This window comes from Pseudoliparis swirei, chromosome 18 (genome assembly GCF_029220125.1).
Source record: "Pseudoliparis swirei isolate HS2019 ecotype Mariana Trench chromosome 18, NWPU_hadal_v1, whole genome shotgun sequence".
NCBI classification, from domain to species: domain Eukaryota; kingdom Metazoa; phylum Chordata; class Actinopteri; order Perciformes; family Liparidae; genus Pseudoliparis; species Pseudoliparis swirei.
In genome coordinates, this window is record NC_079405.1 from 13,282,077 (window position 1) to 13,306,528 (window position 24,452).

Here is a 24,452-nt window from a genome sequence, read left to right on the forward strand (position 1 = left end):
GTTTAATTGGTAAATGTTTATTAAGTAAAGCTTTCACACCCTCATTAATTACGTGAATATATTTTTTCTCAAAATGAGTGACAGTTTGTTTCTCAGTAATAATACAATGCATTTAATATTAAAAAAGGGCAGAAAAGGAGAGCTGGGCAATAACTGTTTGATAATCGGGGGGGAACACTATGAACTGACCCCAGAAAGCGGTCTTTCTAACAGTTCATCAGCATCAGGAGGATCAGCACCCTGTTTAAGAATGTCACGTCCATTGTAGAATTTCAGGAAATCTGAAAGAATCCAAATAAACATCCATTTGATATCATTTCAAACACGTGTGTCAGTCCACCCTGAAGTAAACGCAGAAATCATCAGAGCTCGCTGTCTGGACATCTCCCTCCGGGGTAACGTAACCGCTAGCCAGGCTCGGGCTGCAACTGGCAATTCATTTAATTTTCAATCATTAATTAATTAATAAATACTCACACCAAAAAAGCTGAAACTAGTGAATGTGTTGCCGCTTTGCTTAAATCCTTCTGATTGCCATAACCACGAGTCAGACCGTCTCGCCACTCGACACTAATGCACTGTCATAGTCGTAGATGACATTTATTATGGTCTTTGTAGATTTCCCACAACACTTCTGACACAACAAAACATCATTTATTTTAAAACTGCATCGATTAGAGCAGCTGGCTTAATTAATCGATGCACCCCAAATGTATCCAAAAGAACTGTCAGTAGTTGCGTTGTTTTATCTCTTAAGGATCACCAAATGCATTTCATGTGAACACTGTAAACTATTAATGAGAGGCAGAGGGAGATTACTGAAGAGAGATCCTACTGACGGGGCTCTGCCCAGCCCTAATGAGCCCCTTGTTGATCATAATGTCACTTATTAGCACCCCTGTGGCTGCTAATCAGTGACATAGTGATGTCTCGGCAGCACAGCTGGTCCAAGGCTCCGTGACCTGGCAGCTATTTCACACAGCAGTGCTGAACAGGTGCTCGTTCCATTGAAAGCTCCTTTTTATGCTTTCTACAGTATGTGTTGGACCGCTTTCTTTAATTCAACATCATTCCTCACACAGGCAGGCGTCAATGCTCTTATCTTTTCAAAACGATCTGTCTTTAATCTCGTCTCTGTCTGCTTCACAGGGCAGAGGTGGTGCTCGGAAACATCATAAAGAAGAAAGGATGGAGGTATGAGGCCCATTTAAATTGAGTTTTGTTTTTTTAATTTCCGGCATCCCTAATCTAGTATCATATCCTGCTTTGCACATATTGGGAGGCTTTGTGTTTTGAACTGGAACAGTGAGGTAGGAAGATGAAAGATTAATGTGTGCAGCCGAGCCGTGCCCACACTCCCGTGTCCCTCCTCAGAGATCCTAAATAATGGATGAACTTCTCATCCTTATCCTCTACTTTATCTGTCCTGGACATTTGTCTCGCACTGTCAGGTTATACGCCTTCAAACACGCGTTCATCGGTGCCAGTCGGGTTCTGGCACAGTCACACATTTTACATATTATGGGATGTGGTTGCGTGTGACACTGAAAGAATAATGTGGAAACGTATGATTGCCCTAAGCGGGTGTCGGAGCATTTCATCCCATCTGTAAAACTGTATAATATATGGTGAGTGTAGACGTTTGATCTCACCAGCTCCTCCTAATCATGAGTTGGTTTTTTTGTGCTATACTTCTCAGTGTTTGGCAGATGTTGTAACAGATGTTTTTTAATTTTCTTTTTTCAGACGTTCAACTCTGGTGATAACAACAAAGATCTTCTGGGGTGGAAAGTAAGTTTCAAATGAGAAACCATCCTCCTGTGTATGTTTATTTATGTCTTCTGGTCGTGGGATACAAACTGATTTGTTTTCAGGTACTTTAAAAAACATATATGTCAGATTTATAATTTATATTGCAGGGGGCAGGTCGCGTCGTTGTTCTGTTTCTAAAATTTAAAAAAAACTTTTTTTTTTAGAGCGGAGACCGAAAGAGGTTTATCCCGAAAACACATTATAGAAGGTAAGTAGCAGCGCCGCAGGTTATCGGATTAAATGCTGAACATGCAGTAATAAATGATCTTCTAATTGGATGCTTTGGCTTTTAGGGGACTCAAGGCTTCTTTTCTTTTTTAATTGACCCACTCTTAGGGGTGCAAGGAAACTGTTGGGGACAATAAACAGTTTGAGAATGCTCTGCAGAGATTCACTATCACCGTACTAACTGGTGCTTCTTTCTAGGTTTAAAAGCTTCTCTAGAAAGAATGCAGCTAGAATACGTGGATGTGGTTTTTGCGAACAGACCGGACCCTAATACACCTATGGAAGGTAATTATACTATTGTTGTACTTTATCGGTTTTATGTCCCTCTCACACACTTAACCACGTTTAGTCTTCTTGCACATTGAATAAATCACCTCTTTTCTGTCTCTATGACTACTGCCATGCCAAGACTCGGATACACAAACCTCTTGTCACTGAAATATCTATTTTTACATGCTGCATGTTGTCCTGGTGCTTCCACAGTCAGAATGAGGACATGTATACTGATGCTGGAGACCTTTAAATGGCAGAGCGCTAACTGCGTGTGGGCTCAGTCACACAGGATGCATCTGCTCCAGTACCAAGTTCCCCTTTGGTTACGGAGGTCGGGCAGAGGTCGTCTTCCTGCCTTCGGTTTGATGCGTCACTGCCTCGGCTCCTTCACAGTGCTTTAGTGTCTTGTTAGTCCAAAGTATCTGGCGTTGTTTGATGTAAACGTCTCGCCAATTCTTTTGCTACACCCCAGCGAGGTGAATAGAGCGAGGGCTGCAGGATGACTGAGGGGTCGACGCGCCTCTGGTTTATTACTCCTGGCGGTCCTGATCTTGTCTGGGATGCCCCGATCGTTATCAAGCATGCTCGCTATCCTTCCTTGATATAGTGGCAATGAAACGGGATGAAAATCCGGAAATTAAAGTTAAAGTTTGTTTTATTTGTTTATTTGTTTTTACTTGCAGAAACGGTTCGAGCAATGACCTATGTGATAAACCAAGGCATGGCCATGTACTGGGGAACATCTCGCTGGAGCCCAATGGAGATAATGGTGAGACTGTGTGTATCTGAAGACAAATAATCAGAGCAAATATTAATTTACAAAATAGACCATGGAGTTCTTACTCCTGACCTTGCTGTATCCTACATGTTCCTGTTCTTCATTAATGTTCCTTATACTTTATGTCATACCTGTATTGTATGACATTTTTTCTATTTCTGAGGTTTTTCTGGCATACACTAAACTCTGACTTTTTATGATGACAAACTATACTGTGACCTTTTATAACTACACGGTGACCTTTCAATTACTTTGATGCCATACTACTGTATATGAGCCTGTTTTTGTTTCCCCCACGTCCTTTAGGAAGCGTACTCTGTGGCGCGACAGTTCAACCAGATCCCTCCCATCTGCGAGCAGGCCGAGTACCACATGTTCCAGCGGGAGAAGGTGGAGGTGCAGCTACCGGAGCTCTTCAATAAGATAGGTGAGAGGCACGATCTCAACGTGTGCAGCAAGAGCCCAGAGCTCCGTTTCCCAAAGAGAAAATAAGGGCTCCAACTTTATGAGCCAGTGATTGTGTCGTGATGATCACATTTCTTTTGCTGTCAGGTGTGGGGGCCATGACGTGGTCACCGCTGGCCTGTGGGATCATCTCAGGGAAATACGACGGCCGGGTGCCGCCCTATTCTCGGGCCTCCCTGAAGGTAGTCGGCCCTTGCTGGTTTCTTTCTCTGCTGCTCTGTGCTGGTGTTCCCTCTGTGCTGGTGTTCCCACTGTGCTGGTGTTCCCTCTGTGCTGGTGTTCCCTCTGTGCTGGTGTTCCCTCTGTGCTGGTGTTCCCTCTGTGCTGGTGTTCCCACTGTGCTGGTGTTCCCTCTGTGCTGGTGTTCCCTCTGTGCTGGTGTTCCCTCTGTGCTGGTGTTCCCACTGTGCTGGTGTTCCCTCTGTGCTGGTGTTCCCTCTGTGCTGGTGTTCCCACTGTGTCTCCCTACTGGTTGCTGCTTGGTTTGGTTGTTCATTGTGTGTATTATGTCTTTCAGGTTCTGTAACTGTGTGTGTTTTCGTGCCGTGGTCGACGCCATGCACTGTGCACCTCTTTGCCAGCCAGTGTCAGCGTAACGCAATTTAGTGCACACACATGAGCACACACGATTAGATTTGATTTGACGCTATGGATACCCACACTATTTAGACTTCAACTAATTAATTATTTTCGGCAATATTTTGTTTTCCTCTCAGAATACTAAACTGAAAATGATTGAGGAGAAACAGTTTTAATGATTTGATTCAGTGAGCCCTGATGCAGCCAGTGGAATATTTCATCTGATTAATTTATTGGGGGGGGGTGGGGGTAAAAGATTTTGACACCCAGAATTAAAAATAAATAACATGTTTTTGGGGTCAAACCGGTCTTCCTCTCTGCAATACACAAAGCTAGCGCCTGACTTGATGCACCACTGTCGTTGCTGTGTGTAGTGGAGTAGCATGGTGCGTGTCAGTTGATGAGAGGAAAGTAGAAAGTAGTTCTCCATGTTGATGTTTTACTTTTGCTGACTTGTGTGGAATGTGCTGCTGCTGTGTGGTTCAGTGTTGTCTCTGGTCTTTTGTCTCTTTGATACATTTGTTACTAATATATTGTCTATACTTTGTAAACATTACTGTTCTTACCTAGCTGAGCATAAACGGATATACTTCAAGTAAATTGCAGTCGTAGTCCGTTCAAACGGAGATGTGAACCTCTAATGTTGTTTACTTTACGATAACAATGAGCAAACAGTAAGTATTTCAGGAAGCGTAGCTCTGGCATGTTTCCCTGGCCGAGGTGCCGACAGCAGGAGACAGCCACGTGTTTAAAAACCGGCCCCGCTGACCCAGCCGTGTGTGAGCGGGGCCGTGTTTTTGAGCAGGTGTGCCGTGTGTTCGACAGGGTTACCAGTGGTTGAAGGACAAGATCTTGAGTGAGGAGGGCCGGCGTCAGCAGGCGAAGTTGAAAGAGCTGCAGGCAATCGCGGAGCGGCTGGGCTGCACTCTGCCCCAACTCGCCATCGGTACGCAGAAACTCTCTGCTGCTCTCTCTCTTTCTGTCTGTCTGTCCGTCCCTCTGCCTCGGGCGGGCCGAGGTCAGCATCGCTCCGGCAGCTGTCCGGTCTGGCTGTTGAACTGTTGTGTTGTCGTGTGTGTGCTGTCGTTATTAAAAAAGGGGGTTTAAGAGAAAGAGAGTAGGAAACGAGACAATATAGGGAGACAATAAAAAGTAAGTAGTGTATATTCAAGGGATTAAACTCCTCTATGACGTCACTCCTCGTCTTTCAGGGACCGATGGGCGTTAATATTGATAGAATATATAGTATTTACATCTAAACAAGGATATGGCACAGTCATGTAAATATCAACACGAGGAATGCACACGTGTTTACAGTATATCTCTGGATATGCAAGCCTGTGGTGTAAACATGTATCAAACAGTTTCCAGTGTCGGCATTAAAACAATCCAGCAGGAGAGCGATATGGATTCACTGCAGGGGGGGAAGAGAGAATGTGCAAACCCTAAAGACGCACGCTGTTAGTGTCAGACGTTAGCGACGCAGGTGAGTAAATCTGGGGCGTGTCATAGATTAGGCTTCACGGCCCATTAGGGGACACACTAATCTCCCCCAATTACCGTAGATCCTTCCAGCACTCTTGAAGGCAGCAGAGGAGATTTATGCCCATCATGTAGTCCTCTACATCACGGTGGCACTCTAGTATTGAATAAAAACCACATACAATGATGGACTCCTTCCTGCCTGGTGCTGCTGCAGCAGGTGTTAATAAAGTGAATAGATGTTGTGCGTGTCCCGATGGCCGGAGGGGAGGGCTGACTGCACCGGCCTCTCCATTGGAAGACCTTCAACCCTATTCTCATGTTGGTAGAAGATTTGTGTAAAATGAATAATCACAATGTTAGTGCAGTTAAATTCTCCGTCCCTTTATGCAGTAATCTGCTTACCAGCTTATTTCTCAAAGCATATAGTTGTATTGCATAAGACTGCTCGCTATTATAATAGCACATCAAACAGATTGTTCTTTTGTGTCCAATTTCTCAGGGAGATCACCAACAAAAATTCAATTTTAAACTACTGTATTGCTACTCTACTTCATTCCAGAGGGGAATAATGGAGTTTCCACTTCATTTATTGCACATATGGATGCACGGTGCAGATTATGACCTCATTAAACAAACCATTATTCAGCCACAACATTACCGAATTCCTCTGAGCTTTTAAAATCCTGTACAGTGACGTAAACAGATTTCAAATTTAGGAAAAAGAGAACGGATATCTGATCAGCAGGATACCCTGAGCTGAGGTATGGTGTATCATTAAAATGCTGCTGTGCATAAACATTAAGTCCATAATAATAAAACCATGCCGAGTATACACTAAGTATTTCACTGATGATATGTCTGCATTCTAAATGTGACTTATAAATCCAGAGCGTTTGCTTATAATGGAGTATTTTTATATTGTGATATTTAAATGTTAGTGTGATGTGAGGTTGTGGCCAAATTTAATGTAATTTGTATGATTATGATTTCATTTGTGGAAAAGAAATGTTGCAGTAACTGGCGTGTGTATATGGGTAGTATTGAGTGTGTGTGTGTGGTCTTGGTTGGGGTGTCATTGCTGTTTGCTGGTCTCCTGCAGCGTGGTGCCTACGGAACGAGGGGGTGAGCTCCGTCCTCTTAGGGGCGTCCAGCACCGAGCAGCTGATGGAGAACATTGGAGCGATTCAGGTGAGCCGCACAACGAGTGCGTTTGTGTTTCCGCACAGCAAATCAGATGCTGAGTTAGTACAAATGTGACGTGACCCATTTCATAAGCTCCATATTGGAGCCTCACAATGTGTAACAGCAGCTTCCTCTCGCGGGCGCAGCTCGGCCTCTCGGCTGCGTTACTGCAGCGCGTTAATAAGGTCAGCGCGTCTCATCGGCCGGAGGACTGCAGGCTCACGGACATTTCTTCCTCTTCTGATAAGATGCAGTTTTTTAAATGGGGTTTTCAGAGCAGTGGGGGTTTACGTCCTTTCCCCACATTATGTCCAGCCTGCTGTAAAGAGCATATGCCTTTCTTTTCTAAAGCTTTGTGTATCCTCCCGTGTGTGTGTGTACATGAGATGTGTGCACACACCATATGGCTCCTCTCCCTGAACACATTTGATATTTCGGTTTTTAAATGCTAAACTCACATTTCTTAAGGGCTCTGCGGTTTTCCTTTTACTCAAACTGGACGAGGTCACATGGTCCTTCACCCTTAATTTTTTTTCAAATATTTAAAACAATTTCCATTTCATACATTGAATTTCTACACAGTGGAAAATAACTAATTATTTAATATTTTCTACATGCGAGTCGTTGAACTATTTGTACATTTTAAACAGTTTTCTAATTTAAATTACAGTAAACATAGTAATAATAATATAACATTCTACACTTAGTAATGAGTACTTTTACTGCGATAATTCCGGTATATTTCGCTAGTAATACTTTGAGTTGTAATAGAGTATTATTGATACTTTCACATCAGTAAAGGGCCTTACACCCCCCCCCCCTTATGGTTGCTTCATTTAAAGTAATGAGCTGGGAGTAGCAGACAGGACGGCCCAACACTAGAATAACTGAAGTCCCCCTTAGCGCTCTCTAGAGGCTGTGCCATGCAACTGCAGAACATTTCTGATTATTTTCTGACCAACAATCACCATGACGACCGACGATACATAAGTGAGGAGAACGTATTCACAACGTCTGTCCTCCTCTCTCCCGTCGCAGGTTCTTCCAAAGTTGTCAACGTCCATCACACACGAGGTGGACAGCATCCTGGGAAACAAGCCGTACAGTAAAAAGGACTACCGCTCCTAACGCGCAGCGCGGCCCCGCCCCCCGGGCTGCAGCCGCAGCGCCCCACCTTTGCCTGATCCTCTGTTTGCTTGAGCTTTTACTGATGAGACCCTGGCGCATGAGTCTGGCCACACCCAGGGCACCCAAGGCGCCTCATTTAGAGTTACAGGGGTACGATAAGGTAAAGGGGGAACGATACATCTCCACAGGAAAGGAAGGAGAGACATAAGTGGAAGAGAGGTTAGGATATGCGCTCATACTTAAATCAGTTATACATTCAATTCAGCTGAACGTATTTTAAAACTTGAGAAAAAAACCTTTAAAAAAAAAAAAAGCACATGCTTGCTTGGCAGCCAGAATTCTTCTTTTACTTTTTTGCTTTTCTTTTTTCTAAAACTGAATGCAACCAAAAGGAAGATTAAGTTCATACTGTATGAATATATGATAATTACTCCGTTGCACATGTACCATAGCCATGCGTTTGTTCCTTGGATGTTCTGTTTACAAAACACCTGTGGACTGTAAAGAGTCTGTCGGGGTTTCTTTGTAAAACCTTTCTGTTTATGTTGTGGACATGTCGGTGTCAGAGCGTCGTCGTGGGCTTCAACAATCAGCACTTTAGGATTGTCAGCATGGTGATGGGCCGTAGTTCTAAAGACGGGAGAGGATGGATATTACAATAGTCCAATCGCATAGCCATTGCACTATAGTATCATATCTCCTGGGATTCCCTCTCCTCCTCTTCCTCGCTTCGTGTCTTCACGGCCGTGTGTTTCTTCAGCCTGATGCGCCAACACTCCAGCTGTCTAAGCGTGGAGGAGGAGGAGGAGGAGGAGGAGGAGGTCACTTCAGCGCTGGCTCCACATCTCATGGACACTTCTCCTTGATTAAATTCTGCTCAAGTCCTTTTGCCTTATTTACAGTTGTATCAGACGGCGCTGCAGACGCGCCGCTCGCTCGCCGCCCCGTTGGCCCACTGGTTTCATGTCCCCTGTAGATACTGGAACGCTGACTGGTGGAAGTGGCATCGGTTGCGAGGAGGCGGCGGTGTGTCCAGTTCACCGTGTTGGCGCGCACGTGGTCAGGAGGCTGTCTTTACTCGTCTTTCTCTGGTGTGTGGGCACTGGGCAGGACCAGTGGCGTTTTAGCGTGGCTTCAGCCAAAGATCTTCTTCAGCTCTCTTTGAAGAGACACCCGAGTGTTTCACTCTCACTTCCTGCAAGATTATAGAAATCATCTTGGCGCACGTGCTGTCCAGCTTGTTATCTATCTACGATATGGACTTTATACTCCATATATATATATCTTTACTTGACCACACTGTTATTCTAGTTAACTAATATGCCCTTCATATACAGAATGCATACGTACATCTACTTGCTTTAGGATCGGTAAGGTTTATTTCAGGCAGCATACAACCTGACGTCAGAAATATTACTGCAGAATTTGACGCAGCCCTCCATCCTTCGTTCTCCGCCTGTGACTAAAGCACAAGAGCATGTGACCCGTCCTCAAAGCATGGGCCCCTTTCATGACCAGTGAGGTGACGCTACCCTGCTTACCAACACGTGTCGGTAACTCAAACCTTTACAGCTGATCACATATTGATTCTCAGCCGAACATAAACAAGTATACATTAAGGCACATTGTCATATTAGTGCACATGACATGAGACGTTAAAGTGGACGCTGCAGGGCGGATGAGGTCTGCTTCGTTTCTCTTCTTCGGTGATCTTTAACAGCAGAAAAGTGATTTCACGTCTGCTATTGATCGTGTTTGTATGTGAGTTTTCTTTTGTGGGTGGGGGGTGGGGAGGAGCAACTAAACTTATCCCTTGCTTTTAGCCGGTTGTATTTGTTGATCCCTGTATACGTATGATTTGCTGTCTGATTGCTTTTCTTTTTTTTTCATCTTCTGAGAAAACAAACATTTAGTTCATTTACTCGTCTTAATATTTTCATCTGCAGGTAGCGGGGAGGACGTTTAGACTTTGTTTGACATTTTAGGAAATGCACCTTTTCTACTTTCTCACTGAAAGTTATATTTATTAAAAGTTGATGCCACACTCATGTCTGCAAAATATAATATGTGTTACCGCCACCCGTTAGCTTGGCATGAAGATGACAGGGAACCTCCTGCTCCTCTGAAGCTCACAAACGACCATGTTTCATCTCGCTTGTTCGTATAGTGGGAACATTGATTTGACAGCTGCTCATTTACCCCATAAAACAGCACATTTAGGTTTTTGGTGCAGAATCAAACTAGATTAGTGGATCCTTTGAACTGTTTTCCCGTTCAGTCTTCATGCTGAGCAAAGTTAGGCGGCGGCTTCATTCTTAGCATACAGACGTGTGTTATCAATCTTTTCATCTTTCAGTTCGAAAGCAAAAATGTTCCCGGCCCAAAATGTCAACTTTCCCTTTAAAACGGTATCGCTGTGCATTTTGTTTGACCATCAGTGTTTCACACCTTGCTGACCTGCCCAACAAAGATCTTATGGCGTTAGAAGGTTTCTGCACATTGTAGAAATAACTCGATGTTTTGTGGCTGAAGTAAGTCGAGCTTTAAGGTCATACTTTTGTTATATTTTCTGTTCCAACATTGTAATGACTAGTTCAGAAATGACAACAGACCCACAGGTGGATAGAGCTTATTTTACAGAAGGTTCTAGGATATACAGAGAATATATTTTTACGTTTTATCCTTTAATGCAATCTAGAGAATCAAAAGAAAATGTTTGTTTTTGTTTTCATACTGCTGCGAGTTTCCTATCAGTGTTGCATTGATTTTAAGAAGCATTGAGAGGCAATGTGTTGTGTTGTGTGCATTAGGAGGAATGCTCTGAAGGGAATGCAATAGTCAATTAATTCTGAAGATGACGAAGATGAAGTCTGGTGTCTCCTGTACATAGTTTGACCGTTTGTATATATTTTTGGTTGTGATCACCTCTGCCTTTTTCTTTTTTAGTTTTCTTTTGCAGGTGTTCCTATCTGCACTGTGCTTGAATCTGAATTTAGACAGGATGTACAGCTTCGATCTCCAATGACAACATTATAAAATAAGAATGGTAAACTAACTGTTCATGTGTCTGCGTCTTTGTTGGTGTAAAATATCATGTGGGTGTTTATTTGACTGTCCATTGAAAGGGCTGAAAAGTCTTTTATCCAGTGGAAAACAAAACGCATTTCAAACTTGTGCTATATTCAAGTGTATACAACTGTGAGAAATATAAATATGAAGCAATTTATTAAAAAAATCAATTCAAAGAAAAATATTTAGACAACCTTAAAGAAGGTGCAAATAAATGTGTAGTTTAGTGATATGAACTGTAAAATACCAGCTGTCAATAAGACGAACATCAACAGTCTTTGTTGCACTGAACAGTAAAGCACCGTTTGACTGAGGGTAGTACTTCATAATGTAAATGGAATTATTTTATACACAGTACCTGCAAAGGGTATTTCAAGGGCAACAAACGCAAAAAAACAAAAGTGCAGTAAACGCAACCACAATCTGCTGACGCTGTTTGGTGATCCACAAACTACTCAAAGTACCACGGTGCCGGTCCGGCTGATAGTTCAAAAGACACTTTGGCACGCAAAAAAACTTTGTAAAAAGTCTCATCCAGCTCCGGTCCAAACATGACACGGCGGTTCTCATCAGAGTCTCGTTCCATGTCTCTCCTCCAGCCGCTACATTCCTGTCACAATCGTTCACTCCCTTGAGCCTCTTCAGTGAAGCGTGGCTGACCTGTCCTAGCTGGAGTCTTCCAGCTGGACGGCGGTGCTATAACGAGTTGCCATGCTGCGAGTCCCCTCTTCTGCTGTAGCTGATGGGTGGAGGTCCACCTGGGGAACGCATCATGAGCCGTGAGTGCAACTCAAAACATACACACACACCCATATTAGATCTGAACAAAGACAACACCAAGGAGCACAAGAGCTAGTTATTTACTCTTATTTCGATTTCTGAGTTTGGAGTGGGAGAACTGATAAGATGCTCGGGGTGCATGTGTGTCAGTCACTGGATTCCTCTGTACCTTCTTGACAGGAGAGCCCGATCCAGCTGTGCAGGCAGCTGCAGCGGCCGTTGCGTGTGTCGCACTGCGCCCCGTTGCCGCACTCGCAGGTCTGAGCGCAGTCCGGCCCGAAGCGGTTTTCTCTGCAGTCTGACGCAAAACACAAAAACACGCCGCTTAACCAAAGTACCCAGAGGCCCATGTGATGCGAATACACCCTGGACACAAGCTGTTCCAACTCCTGCCCTCTGGTAGGCGCTACAGAGCACTGTACGCCAAAACCACCAGACACAGAAATAGCTTCTTTCCACTGGCCGTCACCATGATGAACAATTAATCAGACTCTTCCATCTGCACTTTTTGACTACTGTCTTTAATGTCTTTTTTATATTTATCCCGCTTATTGTATATTGTGTGTGTGTATAAAAACCTACATGGCCATTAAAGCTGATTCTGATTCTGATTCTGATTCTGATACAATCGTTTGACATTTGCTGAGACGCTCATCCTTCCCAGACTGTAAAACTTAGTGCTCAACTTAGTCCACAGATTAGTTGTTAATGTTGAAAGTGTCGCCTGTTCAAATTGCACCAATTTCGACACTTCATGTCCCGGCAGTCCGTCCGCCAACTGTGAAGTAGAACGGGCGAACGGTTCTCAGATATGCTAAGGACACAAAAAGCATGCAGGGATTCATTGATTTATAGCAAGAAGCCACAGCGCCACCTTAATTAGTTTCAAGAATTCAGAAATCTTATATAGATATAGGTCCACCAAATGTGGTTGCAATAGCACAATGACAATTTTTTGAATATAAGTCCTGCATATGACTAATATACAAATACTTTTTCTTACGAACTACTATGACCCCTTAAACATATATGACTTATTTATGATTTATCTTCTACATACTATTTTTGGCTTTATTGACAGGGTATACAATGACTTTTTTGGAATATACTATGACATTTTAATTACATTTTTGACAATACTTACTTTTTACGACATTACTATTTTAAACTATAAATGGCTTTTCCATGACAAACTATCCGGCAACTTTTTAATGAGTTTTTCAACTTTAATACTTCAGCAAACTTTTATATGCTATAATACAACTTTTTAACACTGAACAAATTTTTTGGGGAGCAAATTACTGTGATTTTTCGATGTACTGTATGGCTCTGATTTTTTTAGATATACTATGCTATAACTTTTTTATGATTTATTTAGATATACTATAGCTTTTAATTTTTTTCCGACATACTATATACGATTACTTTAAGTTTTCACATTTAAAAAAAAGTCCTACTACTCTGGTGTGTATTAATTTGTATTTAGTTCTGGACTCACACTGGTCTGAACTTTGCTGTGTGCGCATCTCAAAGTCATTAAAGGGCCAGAAGATTACCAATGTCACATCGAGGTCCAGTCTTCCCTGAGGAGCAGAGGCATCTTCCTCTCACGGGATCACATGGAGAGTCTTCTTCACAGTCACACAGCTTGGCACACCCATGACCGAAGGTACCCTGATCACACACTGAGAGGAGTCGGGCACAGGAAAAACATTTTTAAAAATGAATAAATTAGGTTTATAGATGCAAGCAACCCGTTCTTGAGAAGGTGGTAACGAGCAGCGATGCGACCGACCTCTGTGACAGCGAGCTCCGAGGTATCCTGGAGGACAGACGCAGCGGCCGGACGCCGGGTGGCAGGAGGCTCCGTTCATACAGTCGCACTGCAGCTGGCACAGCGGGCCGTGAAGACCAGGAGGACAGGCTGAAGACGAGGGAGACGTGCCGCGAGATTTAAATACGACCTTCATGGTTTTAAAATGTTCCCACTGAATTATTGATAGAGTATGAACTCGAGGTGAACCGTGACACCTCAAGAGGAGAAGCCAGTCAGGATGCACAGTTCTGTGTTTTTTCTCAACATTGATTGACAATGACTCGATTTGTTTTGCCACATCATTGATACGTGTCCCTTTGTGTGTTTATCTCTTCTCACCATGTTCACACACATGTCCATAGTAGCCTGAGCCACACTGACACGTCCCCGTCACTCTGTCACACGTGCCGTTATTTTGACAGTTACACTTCAGCCGACAGTTGGCACCAAACCTGCCCGCAGGACATTCTGAGAGACAATCCAATAAAACAGGAGTCAAAAAAGAAGAACAATCAACCTCATAACATAACGGTAGTTTATATGTTTGGCAGGTCATATAATAATCGGCTTGACTGCATTGAGAAACCAGCTTTATAGAAGTGAGTCACCTTCATCGCAGTGAGAGCCGGTCCAGCCCAGACTGCACGTACAGCTGCCAGTCACAGAGTCGCACACTCCACCATGACTGCAGTTACAGCGTTCAACACAGTCCGCCCCAAACCAGCCTGGAAGGCAGCCTGTGTTGGGAAATACACTCTTAAAATTAAACTGCAGAAATCATGTCATTATCAAAACGGAACAAAATACCAAATGACAGAACAAATATTTGTTTCTTTTTTTAAATGTACCCTACTGTTGTGAAACTAGACTATTTGCAGCTATCAGTTGTTGTTTTTACAGTCACATTTTTTAATTATTAAAAAAAAAAAAAAAATCCTAATCTTTATGAGCCGTCACAGTGAGCACGTGGTCCAGATGACACTTCTAGAAACCTGAAGAGGAGTCTAGCCTTAAAAAAATTATCAGACTACATCTTTTCAGAATTATGAGGTTGTTCACACATTCAGTGGTCAATGGGTCAGAGATAAATAAATAGAGATGGCTATAGTACTTATGTTATGTTAGTGATGCATTTGATGTTGGTTCACTATTCATAAGCAGTGACATTCAAGGTGTTCTTTAAAACCGCAAATAATAAATGACTAATGATGGTTAAAGCCCTTTATGAAGTTCAGACAGTTTTAAGGTTGTTGTTGTTGTTGTTGAAAATCGTCAACGCAGTTACTGTAATAAACCTGATACAACACGCATATTAATTTCATTCTTCATTAAGTGTGCACATTAGGGCTTTCACTGTGTCAGAAGAAATACGGAACAAATATGGGAGGATAAAATTATGATTTAAATGTTCAGACTCGGCCGTGTTTCCTCTTTACAATTATTTTGATCTCATATCCTGAGTTTTTATTCCAATTATTGAACAACATTTATATTGCTTAAATGTCAAAAATCTGCTGTTTGGCAGTTAAAAGCTTTCACCACGAAGCTTTTTGGCCGCACACTTTGATGGAGCAGGTGGTTTTGTGGGTCATGTAGAATATGCAGGTTATTGGATCATGATCAAAGTGTATCAACAGAACTGACCGTGTCCACAGTCCTTTCCTCTTCGACCAGGGATGCATTTACAGCGACCGGTGAGCGGGTCACTCTGGGCTCCGTCTCCGCACAGCGCCACCCGAGCACAGTCGACTCCATAACGCCCGGCTGGACACGCTGTCACCCCCGACACACACAGACGGTCATCCCATGCGACATGTACTGCTAATTCAGTCACCAGCCGCAGAACCGCTGAAGATGGACTCACTGATGTTGCAGCGTGCTCCGATGAAACCTGCTGGACATCCACAGGCTCCAGTGGAGGGAATGCACCTCCCTCCATGTTCACACTGGCACTCGCTTTCACAGTTTGGACCATAACGACCGTTTCCACACACTGAAATTAAAATGCAAAACAGCAGAGAATAAGTACCTTCACTGTAATGTGATATGTTTAGAGACGATATCAATGTGCTATTGTATGTAGCCTACGTTGGTCACATCTGGGACCGTGGAAACCTGGGGCGCAGTAACACAATCCAGACACCGGGTGGCAGAGCTGGTTCGTCTCTGAGCACCGGCACGCCTGGTGACAGTTCTGTCCAAATGTTCCTGGGAGACAAGCTGCGAGAGGGAGAGGGTTACATGCACAGTTTGATACACATGTCCTGGCTTTCTGCTACAAGAATGAGTTAATAAAACCTGCAACGCTTCTTAATTTTATAAATTGAGTGGAGGCAGAAGTTAGTCCTGCAGCGCTTACTTTGCTCACAGCCGTTTCCCGTGAATCCAGGAGGACAGCCACAGTCTCCAGAGACGTGGTGGCAGGCCGTGCCCGGAGCACAGCCGCAGTGCTGCCGGCAACCCTTTCCATACGCACCCGGCAGACAGGCTGAAGAAAAGTCAAGACAATAGAAGATGTTGAGAGCTACGATTTGGGGATATTTTATTCAGCATATTCACCTTCATCCATATCCTAATGTAGATGTTTTTAAATAATGAGTTAGTATATTTAGTTTGTTCTTTTTTGCTTTGATTGGTCAAGTCAAATTAATTTTAATAATAAACCCCAGCATAAAATATACCACAGTGGGCTTTAAAATCAGATCCAAATCCCCAACACCCTCTATCCTTTAGCAAAAAGATTATTAGTTCTTATTATTATTATTATTATTATCCTGAGACTATACATTAGGAAAACAGAGAAGGGAAAACTAGGTGCCATGTTTCTACCAGTAGAAATTAGCAGCAGAAATACAAGCAGGAAGCAGAACGATATATATCAAGTAAAGAGTTTCATCCAAAACTAGAACGGGCACTCGGTAGAGCGCATACCTTCGCATATCACAAGATTGGGCATTGAATTATGAACATTTTGGCATTAGTTGCATGCCAATTGGATAAAAATTGACCGCGCTATGGTAAAAATAAGACGTTGACATTTGACCCGATCAATCCCAAAATCTAATCAAATGGTCCCCGGATAATAACCAATCATCCCACCAAATGTCATGCGATTCAAAGAAGAGTTTGACCTTTTCATGACCTTGACCTTGACCCGATCGATCCCAACATCTAATCAAATGGTCCCCGGATAATAACCAATCATCCCACCAAATTTCATGCGATTCGGTTTAATATTTTTTGACTTATGCGAATAACACGCACGCACGGCGATCAAAACATAACCTTCCGCATTTTCAATGCGAAGGTAATAAGAACGTTTTCTCTCATCTGGCCCCTCCCTGCATGCACAGGAGATATTTGAAAACGCAACAGGGTCGTTATCAAAACTTCAGGACTAACTCGTCCAGCAGGGGGCAGCAACAGCCCCCCAGAAGCTTTAACTGCAGGTGTGCACCTTTATCACAGAGGGCTCCTCTCCATCCCGGTGGGCAGTGGCACGCTCCAGTGACGTGGTGACAGGACTCCCCGTGCACACACCGACATCTCTCCTCACAGCCGGCACCAAACAGGCCTGGTTCACATGCTGAGCCAAGAAGGAGCAAAGTAGGGGTTACATGGTAACAAAGATACACGACATTGTCAGTCCAACAGTTTCCATGAGGTCAACGTCTTCATTCGTGTTCACCTTTCTCACAGCGCTCTCCAGTCCAGCCGCCGCTGCAGCGGCAGCATCCAGTCAGTCGGTCGCACTGGCCACCGGACTCACATTCACACTGCTGCTGGCAGTCCGTCCCGAACCGGCCCCCCACACACTCTGTGTAACCACACAGCAGCGTGCACACGCACACACACGAAAGAGAAGCAAAACAGAGACATCATAACTATCGTGTGTTGTCATATTTCTGCTGAAGGGCTGCAACATGTCTCCCCCTCAAAATAGTTTATAGTCCAGAGTCTGAAATGAAGATAGCAGCCACAGAGTTTAGAGGCATTGCAGCAACAGGATCAGAGCTGAGCATGAAGAGGGGGCGTGGCCTGGCTTGTAACAGGCACACAGGGAGGATAATGTGTGACATGGAGCCTCCAACTCATTCAGAGGCAGAATGAGTTGGAACGTCATCACCAGGTCGGAGGAGGCTTTTACAGAAACAAACTCTGCCAGCAAATAACAAGAATACAGGTAAAAACAAATGAGCTCAGGCAGCAGATTGAACTCACTTGAGTATTCCCTGAACAGTAGAACAACCACAGGCCACTAATGTTTAGGGTGACGGTCATGTGATTATTCTGCATTGTTGTCCAGACTAACACAAATAATGATGGCTTCGAAAGAGGTTTGTAGAGCAGGGCCAAACAGCCAACAGTGTATATCCAGATACATTATTAGATCATCATCAATAACACATGTTTATAAATCACTGTGTGTGTTTGTATTCTCATTTTGGCTCAATTCTGAGATGTCTGTCCTGTTTAGATCCAGTATGATCAGTCAAAGATGCTGGCCTGTCGGCTGATTGGTTGGTTGAACTTGTAGCTATGACATTGAAAATGATGCTGTGAATAAGCTTAGGTTGGTTTATCATTCACAAAATGAAGTTGATTTTCTGGCCCTATGAGTATTTCCAACTGAGAAACATTACCAAGTTAAGGTCAGGGTCAAAAAGTTGATTGAGTTTTTTTTACAGCAAAGAAACAGTCAGAGCCCATCTGACTGAGAGGTCCTGAGAACGTACGAGCGGCGATCTTCTGATTGAAGGACGACCCGCTCTACCAGTGCGTTAACTCTATTCTCATCCCTTATAAAAGGGAGCACTTCTGAAGATCTATTTTGACTCCGTGGTGGCATCAGCCATCTTTTATGGAGTGGTCTTCTGGAGCAGCAGCATGGCAGTGGCTGACAGGAAGAGGCTGAACAGGCTGATGAAGAAGGCCAGCAGCGTGCTGGGTGTCCTGTGGATACTGTGGAGGTGGTGGGGGACGGGAGGATGATGGCAAAGCTCTCGTCTCTGGTGAACCACGCCTCCCACGCAGGACGCTCTCGCAGCTCTGCACAGCTCCTTCAGCCACCGGCTGATTCCTCCCCGCTGTCTGAGGGAGAGGAGCCACAAGTCCTTCCTTCCTGCTGCTGTCAGGCTGCACAACACACTGCAGTAGATCGCCGGAGATCCTGGCAAACTCAGCACTTTACTTTACTCAGCACTTTACTTTATTTCCCCCCTGTATATTTAGTATTTAGTATTAGTATTTAGTTTTTAGTATTTAGTTTTGTGTTTTATATTATTTTCATTGATGCTCTGATGTGCACCGCTGCTGTGATTTTTGAAATGTCCCCACTGTGGGACAAATAAAGGAATATCATATCATATCATATCATACCCTTCATGAGGAAAAAGGAAAGAAGAAAAACATTCTGGGGAAAACTTCGGGTAGTGTTTCAGAGGGCAGACGAAATTATTACAAAGTTCAAGAGAAATTGTGATTGTGTACCAGTTGTACTTGACTAGAGCAACGATGCTAAAAACAAGCCTGACAAGACACGACACGCCAGAAGTCTTCCATGTTTTAAACAGTTTTCCTGCTTAATCAGACTTATTTGGAAGTGAAAACCAGGGCTGGTGGTTGGTTCAGCTTTGACCAACAGGAATTGCTGCATCTGCAAACAGTCGTTGGCCTGTTTACGACCTGTCTGATCCGTCTGTTTCTTGCTCCGTCTGCCTTTGCCAAAAAGGAATTTCCCAGATCCGAGAATGTTATTATAAATGGCAGCCAAATGTACAAGAATTAGACACAAGTTGTAATAAATGAGAATTTTCCGTGAAATGATCCATCTGTCGGTGGTTTCGTGGTCACATATGCGGAGACTCTTACTCACAGACGCTCCGAGTCTTACCGAGTTCACAGGCTGTGCCCATCCACCCACTGGCACATGAACACTTTCCGTTGCTCTGGTTACAGGTGGCTCCGTTCTGACACAGGCAGCGCTGCCGACAGCCTGCTCCATAAAACCCTGGAGGGCATTCTGGGAAAAAAACACAGACAAAACCATATTGTGATACCCTTATTTACCCGTCGTATAGATCATTACTCACCTTCTGTGCAGTTGGGCCCGGTCCAGCCGGGTGTGCACACACACTGCCCACTGGCCGGGTGGCAGACGCCATCGTTACGGCAGCTACAGGTTTGGTTACATCCTTCCCCATAGAAACCGGTTGGGCACGCTGCCATGAGAGGGACAAACAATACCGTTACCTCCCGGTGAACCTTGCGGATCAAAAGTGGGAATTCCAGGTTCAGGTAAGCGATACGGGCCGTCGCGTGGGGAATATCAAGTAGGTGCTTTCTCATGCGCCCCTGAACTGGGTTTCCCCAAATAACTCTTTTTGTTTCCCCGTGAATCAGCGTGGCAAAGATGTTCTCAGTGCTCCGATGCCGTTGGGACCATCTTTCATAACCCTTCATAACGTCATGTTGTGCACCTGTCACTCACTCCGGCTGCAGGACGGACCGATCCAGCCAGCGCGACAGAAGCAAACTCCGCTGACGTGGTCACAGCTGCCGCCATTGAGACACAAACATTTCTCCTGGCAGTCCAGTCCGTAGAAACCCTGAGGACACGCTGCAACACGCACACACACACACACACACACACACACACAGACGTGAATACTACCGGTTACTGGCATATACTGTATACATGTTTAGAAGGTGAATTTGCCTTTGTGATGTGAAGGAGCGTCTCTTACGCTTTTCGCAGAAGGTTCCAGTCCAGCCCGCCTGGCAGGTGCAAGCTCCGCTCACATGGTCGCACAACGCCATGTTGTCACACTGACACCGATGGCGACAACCAAGACCAAACATAGCTGATGGGCACTCTGAGGGATGATCACACACACACACACACACACACACACACACACATAAACATTAGAAATGCAGATCAGTTATATGTGTTTTTTTTAATAATGTTGACTATTTCAGGTCCATGTCATGTTTTTTAAAGGTTGGTTTTAAAATGACACAATACGAAATAAGTCCTTGACAGAGAGTCGATATGTTATTTATTAGTTTGGCCCCATCTGGTGGTAGCCCCCAAATGAAACAGTGCACAAGCACAAAGTGCCATTAAATGAATTGGCTGACATATCCTCCCAACAGATTTTCCAGTTTTGTTTTTCTACAAACTGGGAAAGCCAAAACACCACTCACACTGATGCTCATTTTATGAAAGAAATTTCAAACATTTCAAACCTTCATCTCAGACTTAAACATTAATAAAGTGATCGACAGTAAGCAGGATTTTTTTGTTTTTTTCACGTCATGAGACGTTCATGTCAATAATTTAAAAAAAGGCCAAATGAACTTGAGATCATGACAGATAAATGTCGTCGAGGTAATAACATACTCTGGTGGCAGCGTGATCCGGTGTAACCAGCCTCACAGTTGCACTGGCCCGTCACCGCGTCACAGCTGCCGTCTCCGTTCCTACAGTCGCATGTGCCTGCACAGTCCTCCCCCCAGTGCCCTGCGTCACAGCCTGCAGCAGAACAATACCCTTTGAGTGTCAGACATGACAAAGAGTGTCAACAAATGCCTTCCAGCCCCGTTACCTGTCCTGCAGTGGTGTCCAGTCCAGCCAGGAGCGCATGTGCACCGCCCACTCACCGGATCACAGCGGGCATTGTTCTCACACACACACTTCATTTGGCAAGCTTGACCGAAGCGTCCAGTCGGGCACGCTGTGCAAGGAAAGAAAATGTAAATCATAAAGACTAATCTACAAGAACAAACTTCACTAGAGAACATGAAAGCGCTGCAAGTTCCCATGGCAGCTTTGGTTCTGTGATTCAGATGTCAAATGAGGCTTTAAGAGCCAGCGGTTGTTTGAAATGGAATTAAACTTCTTCTTCCCAGTGAATTATATCTGATGTGATTTTCCGGCAGCTGAAGAATTTTAGCTAATGACCTCAGAGAAAAACTGCTCCTCTGTCTTCTCACATCTTGCTCTGTTTCTTGTCCAAGCTGCACCGCTGGGAGATTTCCATATGGCAGCGTGCGGCCATCCTCCCCCGCTGGTTGACTGTTTAATATATTAAACTGTGGAAACCAAAAATGCAGACTACTGATACTCACAGTTCTGGCACAATCTGCCCATGAACCCTGGAGGACAGTTACATGACCCGTTGTGTTTGTCACACACGCCGCCATTCTCACAAACAGGGCAGGTCTCTGTGCAGCCGGATCCCCACAGTCCCTCGGGACACACTGTAAAAGAGATTCACATTTTCATCAACTTCATCATGTAAAATGTGTGCGGTTATTTATACTCAAAACACGTTCTGCACTCACAGTTCTCACAGCGCTTTCCTGACGTGCCCGTTGGACACTTGCACCGTCCCGTCACGTTGTCACATGCGGCGCCGCTGCAGTTACAAGGACGGACGCAGCCGGCTCCAAAGCTTCCCGCTGGACAGTCTGACACGGGACACACAGGAGAGCCTCGTCTCAACATGAGAGGACGACACCTTGGTGGTGAAAAGCACGTTCTCTGTGTCTGGGCCACCTACCCTGATCACAGTTCTCTCCATGACGACCAGGAGGACATTTCCGTTGGCACTCTCCAGTCACATGATCACATGACACACCGGGTGGACAGGAGCACTTTTTCTCACAAGTGGCTCCGTAAGTACCTGGGTTGCATTCTTAAGACAAAACAGGACAGAGCACTCGGTTATCATGTTGTGACCACTGTTATACCAGATAATGGAAATCCTCGCCCTGTTCTAAAAGTGCCTCAATGATTTTCTCCATCTTTATTTAGAGGGGATTTGCTTCTCCTTATTACCTTCGCATTCTGAGAATGCGGAAGGTTATATTTTGATCGCTGTGTATTTATTTGTATGTGTGTGTGTTTGTGTGTTATTCGCATAACTCAAAAAGTATTAAACCGAATCGCATGAAATTTGGTGGGATGATTGGTTATTATCCGGGGATCATTTGAGTAGATTTTGGGATCGATCGGGCCAAGGGTCAAGGTCATGAAAAGGTCCCAAAAAAGTGCCTGTGGCGAAGGTATGCGCTCTACCGAGTGCCCGTTCTAGTTACCTTTGCATTGAAAATGCCGGAAGGTTATGTTTTGATCGCCGTGTATTTATTTATTTATTTATTTGTATGCGTGTTATTCGCAAAACTCAAAAAGTATTGAACCGAATGGCATGAAATTTGGTGGGATGATTGTTTATTGTCCGGGGACCAGTTGATGAGATTTTGGGATCGATCGGGTCAAAGGTCATGAACAGGTCCAAATCTTTCGCAGAACTCAAAAAGTATTGAACCGAATCGCATGAAATTTGGTGGGATGATTGTTTATTATCCGGGGACCAGTTGATTAGATTTTGGGATCGATCGGGTCAAAGGTCAAGGTCAAAGGTCATGAACAGGTCCAAATCTTTCGCAGAACTCAAAAAGTATTGAACCGAATCGCATGAAATTTGGTGGGATGATTGGTTATTATCCGGGGACCAGTTGATTAGATTTTGGGATCGATCGGGTCAAAGGTCAAGGTCAAAGGTCATGAACAGGTCAAAATCTTCTTGAATCACATGAAATTTGGTGGGATGATTGGTTATTATCCGGGGACCATTTGTTTCGATTTTGGGATCAATCGGGTCAAAGGTCAAGGTCAAGGTCATGGAAAGGTCAACATCTTTTTTATTACCATAGCACGATATATTTTTGTCCAATTGGCATGCAAATAATGCCAAAATGTTCATAATTCAATGCCCAATCTTGTGATATGCGAAGGTATGCGCTCTACCGAGTGCCCGTTCTAGTTTGTTACTGTTCTGACTGATGATGTATGTGCCGGGCTACATCCGGCCTGTATGGTCACTGGAGATACAGCATATCTTGCCATTTATTCGTTTCTCTGGCCATGTTCAGAATTCCTTGTTTTCTTTGCTCGAGTGTATGTCGGCAGATGTGTCAGTGGGGGGGGGGGGGTTGAGTTTGGTTTCCTTGTTGCACATTCCTTGCTACTTTTTATAAATACATCTGTAATTGATGCTGTTTTTGTACAGTAAAAACACCTTAGAACAGATAAATGTCAGTAAGGGTTCTTGATGAGTCGTTGGTGATCATTGTGATCGTGAGCTCACCTTCCTTGCAGGTGTTGCCCTGGTAACCCGGTTTACAGACACAGGTGCCATGGCGGCGGTGACACTCCAGAGTGTTCTGCTGGACACACAGACACTCCTCAGAGCAGCCGGGGCCAAAGGCCCACTTAGGACAAGCTGAGAGACAACACACAGAAGATGACTTTATTACAGGATAGTGCACACAAAAATATATGATGTGACAATAAAATGGTATCCACAATAGGATTAATTACCAGCTGGTATTATTGCATATGAATAATTGAAATGTAACGCTGGTAATTCAGGGGTCAGTGAGGACAGTGGGACTTACAGAGGTGGCAGAAGCGTCCGTAGAGTCCAGGATCACAGAGACAGGCTCCGTAGGTGCGGTGGCAGCGCCCGCTATTGGCACAGTTACACTTCTTATTGCACTGCTTCCCATAGAAGCCCTTAGGACAGCCTGCACGCAGGAACACGACTCATAGTAAATCTACCCAGGTCTCATGGTGGGAGAGAAATGTTTTCACTGAAGATCAAGAAACAAAACATGTTGGCTTGGACAAAGGGGATAACTCACCATCCTGACACACGTCTCCACTGACCCCTGGAGGACAGCGGCAGCTCCCACTGACGGGGTCACAGGTGGCACCATTTTTACACTTACTGGGGAAGGAGCAGTTTTTACCAAAATATGCCTCGGGACATGCTGTGGAATTGAAAC

General features: G+C 44.3%; 2 protein-coding genes across 6 annotated transcripts in view; one reads left to right on the plus strand and one right to left on the minus strand.

Annotated features, from left to right (window-relative positions):
- The window catches only part of kcnab2a (potassium voltage-gated channel subfamily A regulatory beta subunit 2a), a 44,969-nt gene extending 33,983 nt beyond the window's left edge, over positions 1–10,986 (plus strand). For all 3 annotated transcript variants that reach the window (XM_056437174.1, XM_056437175.1, XM_056437176.1), the window contains 10 exons: positions 1,150–1,194; positions 1,747–1,791; positions 1,977–2,020; positions 2,239–2,325; positions 2,997–3,082; positions 3,398–3,518; positions 3,644–3,738; positions 4,961–5,081; positions 6,720–6,808; positions 7,841–10,986. In XM_056437174.1, the coding sequence (XP_056293149.1) occupies positions 1,150–1,194; positions 1,747–1,791; positions 1,977–2,020; positions 2,239–2,325; positions 2,997–3,082; positions 3,398–3,518; positions 3,644–3,738; positions 4,961–5,081; positions 6,720–6,808; positions 7,841–7,930 (823 nt within the window). In that variant the 3' untranslated portion in view covers positions 7,931–10,986. The remainder of the gene's footprint in view (positions 1–1,149; positions 1,195–1,746; positions 1,792–1,976; positions 2,021–2,238; positions 2,326–2,996; positions 3,083–3,397; positions 3,519–3,643; positions 3,739–4,960; positions 5,082–6,719; positions 6,809–7,840) is intronic.
- Positions 10,987–11,131: 145 nt separating this feature from the next.
- megf6b (multiple EGF-like-domains 6b) overlaps positions 11,132–24,452 on the minus strand; it is a 61,272-nt gene continuing 47,951 nt past the window's right edge. For all 3 annotated transcript variants that reach the window (XM_056437172.1, XM_056437171.1, XM_056437173.1), the window contains 24 exons: positions 24,309–24,437; positions 24,063–24,191; positions 23,753–23,887; positions 22,163–22,297; positions 21,945–22,070; positions 21,729–21,860; positions 21,206–21,334; positions 21,001–21,132; positions 20,342–20,470; positions 20,086–20,214; positions 19,688–19,816; positions 19,489–19,617; positions 17,284–17,412; positions 17,053–17,181; positions 15,955–16,083; positions 15,684–15,815; positions 15,460–15,588; positions 15,240–15,368; positions 14,204–14,332; positions 13,935–14,063; positions 13,575–13,703; positions 13,336–13,464; positions 11,949–12,077; positions 11,132–11,757 (listed from right to left, as the gene is read on the minus strand). In XM_056437172.1, the coding sequence (XP_056293147.1) occupies positions 11,696–11,757; positions 11,949–12,077; positions 13,336–13,464; positions 13,575–13,703; positions 13,935–14,063; positions 14,204–14,332; positions 15,240–15,368; positions 15,460–15,588; positions 15,684–15,815; positions 15,955–16,083; positions 17,053–17,181; positions 17,284–17,412; positions 19,489–19,617; positions 19,688–19,816; positions 20,086–20,214; positions 20,342–20,470; positions 21,001–21,132; positions 21,206–21,334; positions 21,729–21,860; positions 21,945–22,070; positions 22,163–22,297; positions 23,753–23,887; positions 24,063–24,191; positions 24,309–24,437 (3,047 nt within the window). In that variant the 3' untranslated portion in view covers positions 11,132–11,695. The remainder of the gene's footprint in view (positions 11,758–11,948; positions 12,078–13,335; positions 13,465–13,574; positions 13,704–13,934; positions 14,064–14,203; positions 14,333–15,239; positions 15,369–15,459; positions 15,589–15,683; positions 15,816–15,954; positions 16,084–17,052; positions 17,182–17,283; positions 17,413–19,488; positions 19,618–19,687; positions 19,817–20,085; positions 20,215–20,341; positions 20,471–21,000; positions 21,133–21,205; positions 21,335–21,728; positions 21,861–21,944; positions 22,071–22,162; positions 22,298–23,752; positions 23,888–24,062; positions 24,192–24,308; positions 24,438–24,452) is intronic.